The sequence below is a fragment of the Terrapene carolina genome, unplaced genomic scaffold (genome assembly GCF_002925995.2).
Source record: "Terrapene carolina triunguis isolate 2854851 unplaced genomic scaffold, T_m_triunguis-2.0 Scaffold171, whole genome shotgun sequence".
Lineage (NCBI taxonomy): Eukaryota > Metazoa > Chordata > Testudines > Emydidae > Terrapene > Terrapene triunguis.
Window position 1 is genome coordinate 2,737,971 of NW_020664522.1, and position 19,191 is coordinate 2,757,161.

At 44.5% G+C, this 19,191-nt stretch overlaps 1 protein-coding gene across 3 annotated transcripts in view; it reads right to left on the reverse strand.

The window, feature by feature from the left end:
- Positions 1-714: 714 nt before the first annotated feature.
- The window catches only part of MOB2 (MOB kinase activator 2), a 170,488-nt gene continuing 152,011 nt past the window's right edge, over positions 715-19,191 (reverse strand). For all 3 annotated transcript variants that reach the window (XM_024208954.3, XM_024208948.2, XM_024208939.1), the window contains exons 2-5: positions 15,064-15,224; positions 12,750-12,843; positions 3,840-3,964; positions 715-1,934 (exon numbers count right to left, since the gene is read on the reverse strand). In XM_024208954.3, coding sequence (XP_024064722.1) covers positions 1,630-1,934; positions 3,840-3,964; positions 12,750-12,843; positions 15,064-15,224 — 685 coding nt within the window. In that variant the 3' untranslated portion in view covers positions 715-1,629. The remainder of the gene's footprint in view (positions 1,935-3,839; positions 3,965-12,749; positions 12,844-15,063; positions 15,225-19,191) is intronic.

A 19,191-nucleotide genomic window follows, 5' to 3' on the forward strand; every position in this document is an offset into this window, starting at 1 on the left:
TCAGCCCCTACCTTAACTTCAAAATGGCCACCATTTTCATGACACCAACCAGTGCCTGAATGTCCCTTGAAGCAAGCAATTATTGGTCCAATAGCTGCTCTGGTGTTTGCATAATATGGTGCAAACAAGGGAGTACATACAAAAGAACGATGTTTGCAACAGCCTCGTTAAGGTATAAGATTGAGTATATCTTAAGCTGACACCTTCCCTGAACTGCTTAATAAGGTTACTGCTCTCTCCAACTCCCGCCTCAAGACTTCTGCCACAGTGCCAACAAGAAACTAGCCAAGCAACAGGTGCGAAGTCTTTATGTAATTAGAAACAATATGCAGACTGGAGATGAAAGTGTGCATGTGCATGAAAAGTGCATACAGGGGTGTATCTCCCTCATCCCCACTATTTCTGAGATTTTAAACTGTTCAGCACAGGTCCTGTACAAACAGGTATATGCAGTTCTTACCACACTGCAGCCCCCTCTGGGTGTACTTGATTCTATTATGGTAGCAATGCATAAAATGAACAATACACAATGTATGGGTTGGAAAATAGCAGGTTTTTTTAAAGTTGGTTGACATTATCCTTTCAAAATTAGACTCCATGCAGGGAGCTAGCCAGGCTAACAGTTTCCCATGCACTCACCTAGCAAACCATCTCTGCATCTTTTAAGCAAACATTTAGTGATTTGTGTCGCTGCAGACAAAAACAAGGCTCGTGCCTGATAGAAATTTTTTTTATTATTATTGAACAGATGAACTAAAAATAAGCCAACAATATAATTTTATGCCAACAGCCATCTCTCTATCACAGCCGGTGACTGACTCAGTGCACCCTTCTCCCCCTGGCCCCCTTTTCTATGGGAAGTAAATGGTGGTGGCTCTTACAGTCCCCAATGATCTCACTACTATTATTCCTGGATGTGTGCCTGGGACGGGAGGGGCAGAGAAACAAGTATATGTATTTTGTTGGAGCAACAAGCAGAAAGGCTTGTGGATCCTCTTGCAGGTTCATAGATGAAGAATCACACCCATTACATTTGTAGCAAGCCCCTACTGCTACTGCAGTCAAGCCAGGCATCTCTTCTTCCCATTATAAGCCAGCAAAGGGCAAGATGCAATTGACTGGGGACTCTATGTAAAATTGGGAGGGGGAGTCTATGTAAAAACCAAACCCCAAAACAAAATCTGCATTTAAGCCACTTCAAAGTAAAAGTCACTTCTTATAACATAATATATATTTTTAAAATGGCAGTACCACCATCCTAGAAAGACAGAAGGGCTTGCACTCAAGACTGAAGAAAAAGACCAAAAAAAAGAAAAACAGCAGCCCAACTCAAAAACATGGTTCTTCTCTAAAAACAGCATTCGTCAGCCATCTGACAGGGGGAAAAGAAAGAAGGAACAGGAGGAAAACAATAAAAGAAGATTGGTGCAACTTCTCACCAGATGGTGCATTAACAAAAGCTCCGTACAGTCCCATACGACTACACGTCCTGTGGTGGCAGCATAATTGCTTAAACTTTCATCGCTGTGTATGTCTGTATATATATATATGCACATATACATACACACACATATATAGAATATATAATATTGTTTTTATGTTAATGTTAGTTTCGCGCCATAGGAAGGCTCATCTCTCCTTCACGTGGTTCTGTGCTCCTGCGCTGCTGTTGCCGCTCCCATTACTACTGCTCCCACTGCCGCTGCTGCAGAGGATCTCCGTGAGGTCATCCATGATGGTGGTTTCTTTAGGGTCCACCAGGTTGAACTCCCTGATGAATAGGATGAAGTGTGTGTAGAGTGTATTTAAGTGTCCATGCAGCTCCAGTGCCAAAGTCTCCTTAAAGTGGGAGGAGTAGATGTGGGCCAGCACATGGAACAGATATTTGCAAATCTTCTTCACTAAGGACTCAAAGGAGTTGGGGAATTCTTTGCCTGTGAAGAGGAGAGAAAGAAAACCTGAGACACACAGATAGTGCTAGGTGATCAAATCCATCGTTTCAGCCTAGGGGAAGCATCTGTCCCTGCCAACGTGCAGACTGGTGCAACTTATTTCTTTTTAAAAGGCAGGCTATGGTCTTTAAAGCAGTAATGGAGAAGCAGGATTTAACTGGATGGAGCCCATCAGTCAAAAGTGCCGTTCCTGATTCCCCTTCCAGGGCTGCCAACTCTTGCAAGTTTATTAGGAAGCAAATAAACCCCCAAATTTATTTTTAATATCTCAATTTTGGGGGCCACAACTCCAGTGAAACCTGGCCGACATCTCCTTATCTGCCTGCCCACCCTCCTCAGTTGTAACTGCACTTCTGCTCCACCTCCCAATTTTTCAGTCCACATGTCTGGGCCTGGGTCTAGATGCTGCTGCAAGTACCTGCAAGCTGGGGGGGATCCATTCATAGGTGGAGTGGGAACTGAAGTAAGTTCCATATCTGTCACCATATTTCACAAATCTAGGCCCTGGTGTGTGCGCAGTACAGGTATGAAGTCCTCTACAAAGTTGTCCATTGCAAGATTTACCATGTACTGCATAACCTAGAGGCACTAATTTAGACTCGTGATATTAGGATTACTTAGTCCTAGACAATAGGATTTTTTATAGCCCGATGGCATGCTGCAGTAGGAGCTGCAGTGCTACAAAACAAGTCTGGACAAACTCAATTTAGATTGCATACTGCCCCGTGGACAGGCACCTGAGTGCCATGTCCAGAGTTGTGCACCTAACCCAAGATGGAAAAATTATTTTCCTATTAACAGACTCCTCAGTTTCCTTGTTAATAGCACCAACCAACAGGAGAAACAGCTTTGCCTGCCCAGGTTGCTACACGGCTATATTCCTCTGCTAGCTAGGCTCAGCCAGTTGTACTCCCTAATGCACTTTGGGGAGTGCACATGCAGAATTGGCAACATACGCGCACTCCAATTAGAGTGCAGGACACAACTGCTGTTTGATGGCACTCATGAGGAGGTCAGTTTTCATTTTCAACCCAAGTCCTAACATGCACCCAGGATTTAGGTGCAGACCAGACCAGTAGTCTGGCCTTCATTATCATTATGAGAGTAGTCAGATTATATTCGGTGCTGTTCAAACACCCAGGGACAGCAAACATACATGTAGGGGAAGATTTAGGACAGTCACACATGGAACTTCTCATTTGGCTCCTTTGTGACGGCCACATTTGCTTGTGAAGTAAGCAAATACGAGATCCTGATTACTCTTGAATAACTAAATTAAAAATGTTCATAAGCAAAACGGGGTTAAGCAACTGGCTTAGCTAGGAGCTAGTTGCTTCAATTGCCAGAATGATAGTCTCACCCCGGCATGCCTCTGGTCCACATTCAGATGCTTGTTATTACTCAGTTAGTAGCTCCACACCACATAGCTCTGTAACAGTGAAGTCTCACTCTGGGCAGCTGTTTAGCTCTTGATTACCTCCATCCACCAGTGTGCTGGCCATTCTAGTGTGCAGGTACCATGTTTTACTTGATGAATACAAGGGGACTGTTCTCTCCCCTACAATAATCTAGTTAATCACATCTAGAAGGTACAATAATTCTGTTCATTGCTGAGCCCTGGCTATATTGCTAAGATTGCATTTTTCCTTGCATTTCAAGTCCCAGATGGGGTTCTTGATTCACCACTCAGTAAGACACAGATATGGAATAAGGTGGCAGGTACATCACTTTCTATGGGAGGGGTGGGGGGAGTTCAGACAGAAGAGGCAAGAGCAACCCAATAACTCTCCCCACCACCCTGAGTAGAAAGTTTACAACTATAAAAAAAAAAAAAAAAAAAAAAAAGAGAGATAGACCAGAGGACATTTCCCCCAAGAGTAAACATACCATATTTTGTAGGAAAGACATCCTCGTCCGTCACTAGCTTCTGCACCGAACTCATGACAAAATCAACATACTGAGGGGCCGTGCACTTTATCTTCTTTCCCCGCTCATCATACCAGTAGTACTGTCTGTGGAGAGAATTGCCAGTGTTGTGTGTTACACTTAGGACACTCAGCTTGATTTACAGCACACGTATAAAAGTACACAGGTACATGCTTTTGGCCAAGTAGCTTGACATTCTAACTAAACTATAAGAACTTCAGCAGCAGCAGATAGATTTTTTTTTTTTTTTTTTAAAGGACACTTATCAGATATATGTTGATATCAAACTTACTCCAAAACCCAATGCCTGGCAAGAGACAAAATGTATTTTTTCAAGCTGTTTGGGCTTTTAAGCAAGCCAATAACATTACTGAAGTACAGGCCATGGATTCCTATAGCGACTCACTTCAGAATGTTTTCCTAGATAGGAAGTCCTGACACTATCTCCTTTATAAAATCAGCACAGCACTTGCCATTTACCATTCTGCTTCTGCCAGTGAGCTCACTCAATGCTGTCAGCAGTACTAGCAACACCGACAACTTGCAAAGGAAAGTCTTCCATAAGTCAAGCCCAAAAGGAAGGTCTGTCTCACTCCAGTGTTACTTTCCCCAAACAGGACAAATCCACAGAAAAGGGCTAAAGATGATGCCAGGAGGCAGCTTTGTTAAAGCAGGCTCTCACAGTTCTGTTCCCAGCTTTGACAGTGACATATTATGAGGTTTGGGTAAGTCACTTAGCCTCCACGTGCCTATTTTCCAAAACATTTTGAGGGCTAATGAAACCCACCACACTGTACGGCTTAATTGTTTGTGAAGTGCTTTAGAAAGCCTCTGATGGAAGGCACTATAAGTGCAAAGTGCTTGGTAAAGCACAGCCACATTATTAAATAAAGTACTTGGTCAATTATACTCTGTGACCCTCCCAATGCTTTAAACAAAATTAACAGAAGTGAGGAGGGGGGCCTCTAGGCGAACACAACGTTAATTCAGTGTAATAACATTTGCTGTCAGGAGATGGCACCATAATGCTAGGTACCCAGTTTTGGTCTCCCTCAGGTACCTGCTGCATTTCTTTATTAACTAGCATAACAGCTTAGTCCATCTTCAATCTAATTTTTGGGCAAATGTTAGAATCCCTTCTGCATCCCCCTCCATCTAACCCCATGTCTGTATTTACATTCTCTGCTCACTATGAACTCTACCATCTCTCCCCCAGCACTACGGAACATGTGAATGATTTCTGTTTCAAAGGCATGGGATATGCAAACTGTTTGCAAGAAAAGGTAACAAGTCCTTCATAAGCAAATATAATTAATTAATGGTCACTGGCCCCTAATCACATCAATTAACAGCAGCCTTCAAATAAATCCATTATTAAGTGACGGATCATCTTTCAGGATAGGCTGTAGATCTTTGATGATGGGCTGGAGAGGTTTTAGTTGGGGGCTGAAGGTGACAGCTAGTGGTGTTCTGTTATTTTCTTTGTTGGGCCTGTCTTGTAGGAGGTGACTTCTGGGTACTCATCTGGCTCTGACAATCTGTTTTTTCACATCGGCAGGTGGGTATTGTAGTTTTAAGAATGCTTGATAGAGATCTTGTAGGTGCTTGTCTCTGTCTGAGGGATTGGAGCAAATGTAGTTGTATCTAAGAGGTTGGCTGTAGACAATGGATCGTGTGGTGTGTAGGTAAGTAGGGGCCATGCGGGTACCATGTGGTACAATACACACCTGCTGACAGACTCCAACGAGAAACTGCTGAGCTTGAATTGATATGCAAATTAGATACAATCAATTTAGGCTTAAATAGAGACTGGGAATGGCTGAGCCACTACAAACATTGAATCTATCTCCCCATGTAACTACTCTCACACTTCTTATCAAACTGTCTGTACTGGGCTATCTTGATTATCACTTCAAAAGTTTTTTTCCCCTCTTAATTGGCCTCTCAGAGTTGGTAAGACAACTCCCACCTTTTCATGCTCTCTGTATGTGTGTATATATATATATATATCCTCAATATATGTTCCATTCTATGCATCCGAAGAAGTGGGCTGTAGCCCACGAAAGCTTATGCTCAAATAAATTTGTTAGTGTCTAAGGTGCCACAAGTACTCCTGTTCTTTTTGCGGATACAGACTAACACGGCTGCTACTCTGAAACCTGTCACTTTGCATATAGGCAGTAAACAGGGCCCTCAAACTAACATGGGAGGAGACAGCAGGAAACAAAACAATTTGTATTTTAGCAAACACCAGCAGGGAGAAGAAAACAGCATGCAGCTTCCTTCCCCATGAGAATCCACATCACCATCCTCACAGCTTGAATAAACTTTGCTTTGAGGGGTAACCTTCAGAAGAATCCATTTCAAAGGTTCACTGGACTATAAAAGAAATAGGTCTCCAGGAGACAAAAGAACCAGAACTTTAGGCTTCTGGAGTAGATCTTGACCCGCTGGAAAACTGTGGGGCAGAGAAACCATCTTGAACAAAGCCTGTATCTTGCTAGATTAAGTTTTGCACTTTTAGATGCATGTTTTCACTTTTATTTGCATGTAACCATTTCTAACTCACTGTTTCTTATACCTGAACTCACTGAAAAGCCTATCTTTTGTTAATAAACTTGTTTTACTATTAATCTCAACTAACAGTGTGCTGTTTGAATTAAAGTGTTAGTTAATGCTAGAGAAAGTGGCAAGCTGTTATCTTTTGTCTCTTTAAAGGAATAAAGAGACCTTATTCCTCTGAAAGTTGCAGGAGAGGGCTGGACATTGCAGAGAACACGGGTTTGGGAAAATTCAAAATTGGAGGGGTGGCACTGTACCCCATATTCTTCATAAAATATTTTTATAATATGAATATGGCATAACAAAAATATGTTTTATGCAAGATGGGTCATGTGAGGTATCATGTGAACGGTTTTGATTTACTGAATGTGATTATCCAATTTGTAAGCATGTATCATTTCTCTATCTGAAGTTAGGAATATAGACTATGTAGCAATTACAACTGTGTATGTACTCAGGGGAACGCCCACCAGACAGTAGGCAATCAACCTGGATGGGCCGTTAAGGAGGACAATAGAACTTTGAAGATGCTAATCTCCCACCTTCCTGAGAAGCTTCCTGGGATACTGCTTTGACACTACAAGGTCATGTGATCATGTCACCTGGTACAGTGTCCCATCTTGAGCTGGTATTTTTCTACTGGAAGGGGATGGTCTAGGAAACAAAAGATTCCCACCATATGTAAATCCTATTTAAGGCTGGGGAGTGAGTTCATCTTGGCTCTTCTCCACTGCCTCCCCACCCAAGAAAGCAGACTGCTGAAAACATCTGAAGAAACAAAGGAACTAAGCTGGGGGAAGAGGGGGGCAGGGGACTGTGTCCAGGCGAGACAGATCAGCCTGTAAAAGGAATCCCTGGAGATTTAAGCTGCAAGCAGTGCAGTTTACCTTCAAGAAACGCTGCAACCTGCTTGAAACAACACTTAGGGTGAGAAGTTATTATTTGTAGCCAGTATTCCTTAGTGTATTAAGCTTAGTTTGCATGTTTTGTTTTATTTGCTCAGTAATCTGCTTTGTTCTGTTTGCTCTCTCTTATAGTCACTTAAAATTTACCTTTTGTAGTTAATAAACTTGTTCTTTGTTTATTCCAAAATCCAGTTTATGCAATTCATAACTGGGGTGGAGGGGCAAAAAGCTATGCATATCTTCCTCCACATTGAGGTAGGGGGCAATTTTAATGAGCTTACGTTGCATAGATCTCTATATAGCACAAGACAATATAATTTTGAGTTTACACTCCAGAGGGTATGTACACCAGAGTGCTGGGGAGTTCCCCGACCTGAGCCCTCCCACACAGCGCTGACTGAAGACTGTGTGATTTTACAGCTGGGTGCGTCCCTACCTGTGCGCACGCGCTGGAGCCTGACACAGCAGCACAAAGTGTGTGTGGGGGGGCAGACTGGTGAGACAGGCGGGCTCAGGGGGACCCCAGCACATCAGGTGGCACCCCGCAAAGGGGGGTCCAACCCGTCACAGGGGGTGTGTTGGGATCACCTGCTAACATTAACCAAGCCTGGTAAAGATAAGAGTGTGTTTGTGATTACTGCTGGCAGGCTGTTGGATTCAAAGTGGTTGACTCTGAGCTGTACAGCATACAGAACACAGAGTGCATGCTGGCTGCTGAGTGTGTGCGTGAACCAGGCAGGGAGCCACAAGCAACAGAAGCATTTTGGGGACTCAGGATTATAAGATAAGCGGTGACAACATCTCTTTGTTCTGAATTGCACCCCAGAACGAGACAGCATCATCCCAGCTTTCTGACCAATATTTCAGTCTACTCTGCCTGGATGCTGAAAATTCCATGGCCCTGCTTGTCAGGAGAGAAGTTTGCCTCGGTGACGCTGGCCAGAAATTCTCTTCCACCTACTGTTGTGCAGTGTATTAGTCTCCCTGCCTGTTGCCCTCTGCCCTACAGATGGCCACTTTACCTGGTGGTGCTGTAGCTATCTGGAGTTTATTAATTTTTTGGGCTCTCCTGAGAAGAAAAACTGTCAGATATTTTACTTAGAGTAACTTCCCTACATTATGTTCACTTTCAACAATGTGAGGCCTCTAATAAGGCTAGCAAGACAAGGAAAGCTGAACATTTAAGTGGCTTTGAACATAGGATGAACCAGTCATCTCAATTGTTACTTTGATGTGTCAGCCTTCTTTTAAAAAAAATCTTCCTTAAGGAGAAACTGGACTAGAAATTTGTGGAGGAAGGGGTTCCAAGGAGAGCTCTGGGTAAATGATCAGGGATATCTAAGAGATGCAAAGTGCAGCAGTTTATAATGTAGTAATATAGCATACTAAACTAGATGGACCACTAGATTCTACACTAAAATGCTTTAGCTTAATTCCAAGAGATTATACCAGATAGTACAACCAATGCTAGATTATATCCGCCAATTATTTGCAATGGCATGAAATAGTATATTCTCTGAATCACGTATAAGATCACAAATGCATGCTAACAACATTCAGGCCCCAAAGAGCTCATCTAAATAGACCTACATAGCCAAGAATGGGTTAAGTGCAAGTGCTAGCAGTACTTGTAGAGGAGTAGTATGCAAAGCGGTTGAAGAGCAAGGTAAATGCTATGGACTCCCTCACTTACACATTCCATCCAATAGCATCAGATGTTCCTTCTCCAATAAATCCTACCATTGAACTAAATTACATCAGGGAGTCTCCTCAAAACAATGCAGTAAATACGTGGTTACATTGCCACTGCATGGTAAGGTGAAAAAGGACCCGTGATTTTCACAACACGAGCAGAGTCAAGGTGGGATATAAATGCACATAGACATTACTGGAGCAGTATGCCTCATTCATTCACTGAATAGTTTATAGCACTGCTGGTGGGCTACTGTTCTTTTTTGGAACTCCGCAGGGTTTGGGGGCTTTACCTCTCTAAGCAGAACGAAAATGGACAGATTATTCAAAACGAGCATGAGTGAGGTACTTTCAGAGCAAGGAATTGAAACAGGGCCTTGAGTAAAGCTACGGTACATTTTGCACATGCTTGCACTGAGACGCCTAGTTGGGTAATCTCACTCACTCCTGTGTCCCTCCCATAACTGGGGACATGTTTGGTAAGAAGAGCTATCAAGTAGAAAAATCAAATACCAAGGCTGCAGTTTGCAGCCATGATTCATTCACCGACCCCAGGATATAGGAAAGAAATTCAAAACTGCTTCTGTGTTTAGTTTGATCATAACAATATTTCACCCAGTTCAGTTTGCTTCTTGTCATTACCAAATAACTGCAACTTCAGTGTCCCTAAGCAATGAAGGAGTGAGAGCATTCAGACATTGCTGATATCAGTCCTTAGTGTTGCAGTAATAAACTACAGCACCCTGCCAATAACTTGCTCTTGTACACCTGGATCTGCATTCAGTTCCTTTTGCCACTTTCTATCCAACTGCTGCTTACTTTCTGGCTAGTAGAAAGCTACAGCAGGTCTTCTCTCTCTTCATCTGTTTAGAATATCATCTATCAATACTCAGCAATTACAGTCTCCACTGACACTCCAGACAGAGAAGGTGAAGCGCACACTCGGTGAGGGAAGCTATCAAGCTTTTTAGTGCTAAAAAAATCCATTAAAATAAGTCAGATGTGAGACTGGGATGGAGGAAAGAAATTAAAGCACATTTTTAATTTCTTCCTTCCCGCCCCTTTCTTCTCATCGTTCATGCAACAGCAACTCCCTCTCTATTTTGGGGGGACAGCTACAGCTGAGCGAGAAAGCATTTGAAAACACACTGCATCAGAATAATACATCCACACCAAGAGTTACAGGTGATGTTTCTTCATTTATGTCATAGCAGCTTTAGCTACTGCACTCCCTCTGCAATCAAGCAGAGAAGCTATTGAGACTCGCTCATCTGATGGTAAAGACTACAGCAGGAATCAGCACACTAGAACAGCAGTTCTCAACTAGGGGCCACGGGCCCCCTAGGGGGCTGCGAGCAGGTTTCAGGGTGTCCCCCAAAATAAGCCAGAGAGCAGGGCAAAAAGCAGAAGCCTGAGTCCCGCCGCCAATGGCTGAAAGCCAAGGCCGGAGCAACTTAGCTTGATGGGGCCCCCTGTGGTGTGGGGCTCTAGGCAATTGCCCTGCTTGCTACCCCCTGGCTTAATCTACTGGATTTGCAGAAAAAAAAACAGTTGCTGTGGCGCAGGTGGGCCATGGAATTTTTATAGCATGTTGGGGGGGGGAGCGCCTCAGAAAGAAAAAGGTTGAGAATCCTTGCACTAGAAAACCAGAAGGCAAAAGTTACTGGAGTACCTTTCATCCTGCTAATCAACATCTCATTTACAAGGAGACAAGCTTTCTCTGTCCACTGATTTCCTAGCTTTTGGATGATTATCCTCATTTTTGTGTGAGGGAGATTTATCACTCCACATTCCAGACTGCTTTCAAAATGTTCAGAAAGCTCATATTTCTTGGGTAATTGGATCTACGTTCCCTCCTGGTAATCATTAGTAGCGAGGTCTTCTTTTTTAGCCTCCGACTGGAAGTTACCCTGCTGTTAATTTTCACTTCTGAAAAAAGTATCCTTTATAACTTCACATACGCTGTCTTCATGAACACAGGAGTGCCTCTCAAACCCCCTACTTGAAACTATGGCCTTGGCTACACTTGCAGCTGTACAGCGCTCTGAGGTAAACCTGTCTTCGTACAGCTGAGTAGGGAAAGCGCTGGAGTCTGTCCACACTGACAGCGCAGTGGCGTGGCCACACTTGCAACATTTGCAGCTGTGTTGGGAGCGGTGCATTATGGGCAGCTATCCCAGCATTCATGTGGCTGCAATGTGCTTTTCAAAACCGGGGGGGGGGGGGGGAGGGGGGGGGGGGTGTGACAGGGAGTGTGGGGGGAGAGAGAGTGCTTTTTGGAGCATGTCAGCACTCTGTTTTGCAAGTTCCGAACTCCCGGCCCCCTGCTCATTCATTCACTCAAAGCACACAGCAAACTGCTTGCTTTTTCTCTGTGGTACAAGCTTTGAAACCGGCACTTCCGCATTCCTGCAGTCGGTCACAACAATGGAGAGGATTGGCCACTTGACAAGGTGATCAGTACAGCGCTGCAGGTTGATTCCTGGTACACACTCACAGGGGAGAGTCGTACCCACTCCGCTGTCTCTCTTATGCTTCTCGGGGAGGTGGAGTATCTGCAGCGGTGCACCCAGGGAGATACAGCGCTGCAAGTGCCCTGCCAGTGTGAACGGGGAGTGAGTTACGGCGCTGGGGGAGGCTTTACAGCGCTGTAACTCGCAAGTGTAGCCAAGGCCTATGTCAGTATGAGTTGTTAATACACAACTCTGGAGTTCTACTGAAGTGCCACAGTATACGAAGCAATCACCTATTTAGCATTACATAGCAATATGATGCAATCATTACTAGTCATTTTAATAGAGAGGCCTGTGTTTGCTGTGGATAATCTTTATAGCTACTGATGTGATAAGACATTAACTACTGTTTTGTTTTCCCCTTGAAAACCCATCTTCACTACAGATTGAAGAGATCTCAAGACGCATAATGGAGAAGCGGGTGGGATTATCAGTGTATGCATCAGGGGAAAAAACCACAGGAGCGTATCACACCCTGCTGGAGCTCTCAGATTCCCTCATGTCTGAATCTCTCAGTCAAGAGCAGCAGTTTGCAATAAAGCCCCATTTCAAAATGGCCACTTTGAGCCAATTGCATTTTCCACTGTGTCCTTAACACATTAAAGCACCACTGCTCTCTTTCACACCTGACAGGTAGCCAGACTTAAAAGATTTGATCACTCCTAGAGAGGGAAAAGACACAAAAACAGAACATTTCCTTTGCCCTTTGAGAAGCTTCCACTTGTGCTCTCTACTCCCAAGAGCTGAGGCAGACAATGGTTCACATCAGACTGGAGGTTATCTGTCAAATGGCCTGGTGCCCGGTTCACATTCCAACCAGAGAGTGCTCCCTGAGGTTTTCACTATTCTTCTTTTATCCTTCCTGCCTTCTATGGACTTTCCCAGTCTGCAGTTTTACTTTCCATTCCTCCCCTACAAGACCCCAAACAAGGCATTTTGCTTCTGCAGTATAACCTTGCTGCTTTTCTGACTGAGCTGGTTTTCCAAGAGGTCATCTCTCCTTTACTGAATCAGCAGGATTTTCCCCGCCCTCCACTGTTTCCAGGAAAGGTGTGCATTTGTCATGTCCTTAGCAGATCATAAGGAGATCATTCCTTATTTCCCCTAACGCACTCCAAAACCCACACACCCATCCACACCGAGTCTAGAGGCTCGGTTGGAGCAGTCCAAACAGTGAACACATGCAGGCTGTCACTTACGTATTGCACACTGCCATGGTCTGACACGACTCTCCTGTGCAAAATTCTGAGATTGTACTATACTGTAAATTGATATGGTGGAAGAAGGTCGTTGCTGAAAAAGAAAGACAGGAAAAATAAAAATTTTAAAGATGTAAGCTATTTATCAGAACACTGACAGGTAATCCACAAATGAACAGGTAAAGTGGCCTAACACTCCTGAACTTGGGGGTCTTAATGTTACAGTGTACAGACTTAAAATCAGAGTTCAAAACCTGCTCAAGATACAAATGTGAGTGTGGTGTCTGACTAAACCCGAATGACCATTTGTACACCTAACAAAACCAGCATGCAGTTTAGATTAATCTCTCATAATTAGCATGCACTGCTAAGAAATAAACGTGATTGGGTGTGACTGAAGGTTAGGACTGGCAGAGCTATATGAGTAGCAGCAGGTGACGTTGCAGGTCAGAATAGAGATGCAGTGGGGAATGTACATAGCATATAATCAGGGCCGGCTTTAGGCCAATTCAACCAATTCCCCTGAATCGGGCCCCGCGCCTAAGAGGACCCTGCGCCCAAGCCCCGGTACGGTGTACAGGCAAGAGCCAGTGCGCCGTACCGGGGTGGCCCAGGTTCCCCAGGGGGCAATTTAAAGGGCCCAGGCCCTTTAAATTGCCACCAGAGCCCCACTGCTGGAGCCCTGGGGTAGGGCTGCGGGGCTCTGGGGGCTATTTAAAAAATCTGAGGCTCCCGCTGCCTCTACCGCCCCGGCCCTTTAAATAGCCACCGGAGCCCCGCCGCTTCCCCAGGGCTCCCGCGGCTATTTAAAGGGCCGGGGCAGTAGAAGCAGGGGAGCCCCGGGCCCTTTAAATAGCCCCCAGAGCCCTGGGATAGTGGAGGACTCGGGGGCTATTTAAAGGGCAGGGGCTCCAGCTGCCTCTGCTGCACCCCCTGCCCGTACCAGCTCCGCACCCCCTGCCCTGCCCACAGCCAGCCCGTCTCCAGCCAGCCCTGCACCCCCTGCCCGCAGCCAGCCCCTGCCGCATCCTCTACCCTGTCTCCAGCCAACCCCTGCTGCACCCCCCTGCGGCCCTGCCCGAAGCCAGCCAGCTCCACACCCCCTGCCCTTCCCGCACCAGCCTTGCACCCCCTGCCCTGCCTGCAGCCAACCTCTGCCGCACCCCCCTGCGGCCCTGCCTGAAGCCAGCCAGCCCGCCCCACACCCCCCTGTCTCCAGCCAGCCCTGCACCCCTTGCCCTGCCTGCAGCCAGACCCTACCTCCAGCCAGACCCATGTCCACTGGTGCCCTGCAGTTCCCAGGGCAATAACCCTGCACACCTGCTTCAATGAGGGGGGCAGGAAGCAGCTGGGACCCACACATGTGCACACCCTAGGGTGACCAGACAGCAAGTGTGGAAAATCAGGACCGGGGGGGGGGGGGGGGAGAATAGGATCCTATATAAGAAAAAGATCCAAAACTCGGAACTGTCCCAATAAAATCGGGACATCTGGTCACCCTAGCACACCCCCAGGGAGTGGCGGGGACCCACACATGTGAAACGGAACTCATTAATAACCGATCAACAGCATATATGATGCAATGTACATAATATATAATTTTATTATTTATATAGTTATGGAAAGTAAATAATACATGGAAGAAATTAAAGGGTTTTTTTTTACAGGGTGTTTTTTTTTTTGGTTAGTCATCCCTGCCGGGGCCCCGCCGAAAATGTTCGAATTGGGCCCCACACTTCCTAAAGCCGGTCCTGCATATAATCTTTAGTCAGCCACTTCTGTGAGTACTATCTTTGAGTAAACTTTAAAATTCAAAATAACTCTACAAGGGCTACAATGGGAGATGGCAAGAGAAAGAAAATCCAGCTAAAAGACTTTTAGTTTTATCTTTAAAACAAACAAACCCAAAATAAAAACGAAGGAACTTTACTGGGACTTGCCTGCAAGTCAGGGTCTTAAAAATGTTTTTGGAAAACCAATGCCTCCAACTGAACCAGCAGTTTTAACAGACCCTTCAAAAGGAAAATGATGGTCCTAAAAAGAGACCTCAAAAAAAGTTTAATGTCCTCACCAATGTCACAATGAGAGGGAGAAGAAGGGGGAAATGCAATAACATTTCCACCCTGTAGAGCACAGTTGGTTTATGCTAAACACAGCTTAGTTATCACTCAAGATATTATGACCTGCATTGCACAGTAAACATGCAAAAGCATTCAATGGCTTTTAGTGTTGAAACCAGTAAAAAGAGACCATGTAAATGAAAGCCCCTTTTGGGTATGGGCATCAGGCTGTGAGCTGTGTTCATACTACTTACTATTGCTGGCTAGCCACTCATTGAGGTCTATTTCTCGCGGTAACATCACTAGCTCCTTGAATTCAAAGTCAGTAATTCTCAACTTTGTGTATTCTGGCTCTAGGTAGAGTTTCTTCTCTTCTGGTACTGGCTTTTTACCATTTGGTTTTCCCTTGGATTTCCTGCAAAGGATTAGAAAAAGAGAGAAATATTACCATTACTCCTGGTAAGGAGCCACAGCATACTGATATGGTCTGGTTTATCCAAACTCCCCCACTCATGTACACTGCATGTGTTCTCTTGTGTAGTACATGGTCTAATTTATTTTAATATTAGCAAACAGAGAAAGAGTCTATGCTGTTAGAAGCCTTGCCTGGAGCATACTATCAGCACCAGCAAAGAAAAGACATGCAACCCTGCAGGAACTCAGAGTTACAAAACTGCAAGCAAGCAACCTTTAAGTGTTTTGCTTTTTTCCACCAATTTCTTTTATTAAGGCATAATAATAAAACCCACATAATTAAAAGCCCCATACCTAGTGACTTTACAAATTGTTAATATAATCATGAAAGCTTTTGGATGCTTCTTGAATTTCAGATTGTTTTAATTTATACATCTTTCGCACTGTCTATTTAGATTGCTCAAGATACTGTGAAGACACACAGTGAGAGACTGTCACTGCCCCAAAGAACTTGCAAGGAGGCACTGAGCTTGGTTGGGGCCTCCAGAAGCTACTACAATGAAAATTACTACAGTCTTTGCTGTATGCAGCAGTATTTTGTACCTGTGATGGAGGCGGGTGGGGGGACGGACAGGGGACAAGATGTTGGAAACGAGCAATAAAAAGATTCAGAGGTAACGAGGGAATGGCACAAGCAAATGCTTTGCAAGCTCTCCCCAACCCTGCTCTAGCAGTATATTGTAGCTCACTCCTGAGCTGCAGCACTCCTTACTACTCCAGTTCTGCACCTTTCCTGAATGGGGACAAACTGGTGTTCGAAACTGAGCATTTACTATGCAGGCAACTATGCACTAAAGACTGGGATAAAAACAGACATCTCATTTTTTAGACACGGATTCAAATCTGTACGTAGCGGTGATGTAGACCTGCATATATGGCACATTTTTGCCTTTTTCCTCATCAAGTATCGGGGGTAGCCGTGTTAGTCTGTATCCACAAAAACAACAAGGAGTCCGGTGGCACCTTAAAGACGAACAGATTTATTTGGACATAAGCTTTCGTGGGTAAAAAACCCACTTCTTCAAATGTATGGAGTGAAAATTACAGATGCAGGCATTGTTATACTGACACATGCAGAGAAGGGAGTTACCTCACAAGTGGAGAACCAGTGTTGACAGGGCCAATACAATCAGGGTGGATGTAGTTGCAAATGAAATTTAGTTCTACAGTTTGTCTTTGAAGTCTGTTTCGGAAGTTTTTTTAGTTCAAGTATGGCTACTTTTAAATCTGTTATAGAATGTCCAGGAAGATTGAAGTGTTCTCCTACTGACTTTTGTATGTTACCATTCCTGATGTCCGATTTGTGTCCATTTATTCTTTTACGTAGATACTGTTCGGTTTGGCCAATGTACATGGCAGTGGGGCATTGCTGGCATATATCACATTAGTAGATGTGCAGGTGAATGAGTCCCTGATGGTGTGGCTGATGTGATTGCATCCTCTGATGGTGTCGCTAGAGTAGATATGGGGACAGAGTAGGCAAAGGTTTGATAGAACTGCAGAACTAAAATTCATTTGCAAACTTAATACCATTAATTTGGGCTTGAATAGCGACTGGAAGTGGCTGGCTCATTACAGAAGCAACTTTTCCTCTCCTGGAATTGACACCTCCTCATCAATTATTGGGAGTGAACTACATCCACCCTGATTGTATTGGCCCCGTCAGCACTGGTTCTCCACTTGTGAGTTAACTCCCTTCTCTTCATGTGTCAGTATAATAATGCCTGCATCTGTAATTTTCACTCCATGCATCTCACGAAAGCTTATGCCCAAATAAATCTGTTAGTCTTTAAGGTGCCACCGGACTCCTTGTTGTTTCCTCATCAAGTTTCACAAAGAAGAAACTGAGCCTGTCCCAGTCACCACCATTTTCCTTATGACCTGTCCTTAAGGTTCGCAGACGTAAGTCTCAACCCAAGCCAATAATCCCGTGGCTAGACTTCAGTGAATCATGGTTTGAATGTGCTGACCCACCACATGCTCACTGCTCCTGATGGGTTTTTAAACAAAAAAGCAATGTATGTTGTCAAGCTTTTGTTTATTTACGAGTCACCCATGTCTCTGCAGTGACAAACTAACCTACCTAGAAGGGGAAGGGACTATTCTAGTGCTGAACAAGTACAATAGACATTGTACATTTAGCACTGGAACATGAACGTTGGGTATCAAATGCTCAGATTATTTTAGCTCAGGCATTCTTGGTTTAGGACAAAATGTTTTTCAAATCTAGAAAAGCAAGACAATTCCACCTTTGGAGATCACTGCTTTAAATTGTGCTATTGAAATTAGCCTGGATTCTATCCCAAGAAAACCTGGCCTTGAAGTCATGCTGTATACAGACAGCATATAGACTTCAAAAGAATCTTTAAACAGTGCCCGTCTGTGATGTATGTAAACTGTAATTATGGCTGCAAAGGATCAGACACATCCTTCCTAGAAAGGGCACTTGAAGGTTCAGTAAAACCTGAATGAGGAGTATGAACCTTCCTCCGTCAAAAGATGTATGACTATCAGGATCTAACTCCTTAGGTACTCTAAGTCTACCCCCTCAAAGCATTTTTAAACACTCACGTGGCCCAAACCAGTGAGTCAGTGTTCTGCACTGTTGTATGGGAGACCTGGATTTGATTTCTGGTCTCTTGCTCCCGGGGATGGTAGAAACTAGGAGGCCAATGTAAGAGTGCCTCATATTACTCTGTGCCAGCAGTTCTCAAACTGTGGGTCACGACCCTGTTTTAATTGGGTCGCCAGGGCTGGTGTTAGACTTGCTGTGGCCTGGGGCTGAAGCCGAAGTCCGAGCCCCACTGCCTAGGGCTGAAGCTGAAGCCCGAGGGCTTCATCCCTGGGTGGTGCGGCTCAGGCTTTGGTTTCAGCCCTGGGCAGCAGGGCTCAGGTTAAATTCCCCCACTGCCCAGAGCTGAAGCCCTCAAGCTTTGCACACCCCAGGGCGGTGGGGCTCGGACTTCGGTCCCACTTCTGTGGGTCATGAAGTAATTTTTGTTGTCAGAAGGGGATTGTGGCAATGAAGTTTGAGAAATCCTGCTCTATGCTGACTTTACATTGAAGAGTTGTCTCCCCCCCCCATTATCTCCCCCCCCCCCCCCTTACTGGCCAGAAGGAAGGCAGACAACATGCAAAGTCTTGAGTAAGACAGTTGTAAGGAAGAGAGAAAAAAATCAGAGATCTTCAAGGCTGCAGAGGACGCCTCATCTTGTCTATTTGTACATTTTACATGTAGTGTATTTACAAGCCACAGATGCACAGAAATCTCATAGTAAGTGCCAGTTAGGGGAAGGTCACACTTGGTCTAACTACAGTAATGTAAGGGTTAATGAAATGGCTGTGAAAGAGGACTTTTGTAACCCCAAACATGTTTTAACTAGTAGGAATGGCCCATGAAAGTAAACTAAAAACCAGCTATACAAAGACTGGCTGATTTATTATACTGCTTCTCACCTCACTCAGCCCCTGCCTTCCCGTTGTTCAGAACACTGAATTCAAACTAAGCTTAAAAAAATCTGCAAAACTTCTCTCCTGAGTTTGTCTAACAAACAGAACCTGGCCTACAAACTAATTCTTCAAACTACTTCCCAGGCAGGGGACATTGTGTGTCAACTTGGATACATTTTCTTCATGTTAAAATCCTACGTTTTACAGTGGACAGAGGTATAACTCTGGAGGGCTGTAAAGTTAGAACAACTCTGGGTTTGATAACGTAACTCTTGCCTTCATCCCTGCAGTTGCAGTGAACTTCGAAGTATAATGTTGAGCTCTAGACATGAGAAAGGTTCAGGAAAGATGCATTTGCTGCTTTGAGACACAAACCGACTTATGCAAGGTATACTTGGATGCTTTGTCTCTAGTTCTACCAGAATTTTCTCAGAACTTGAAGTGTTCATCATTGAAAA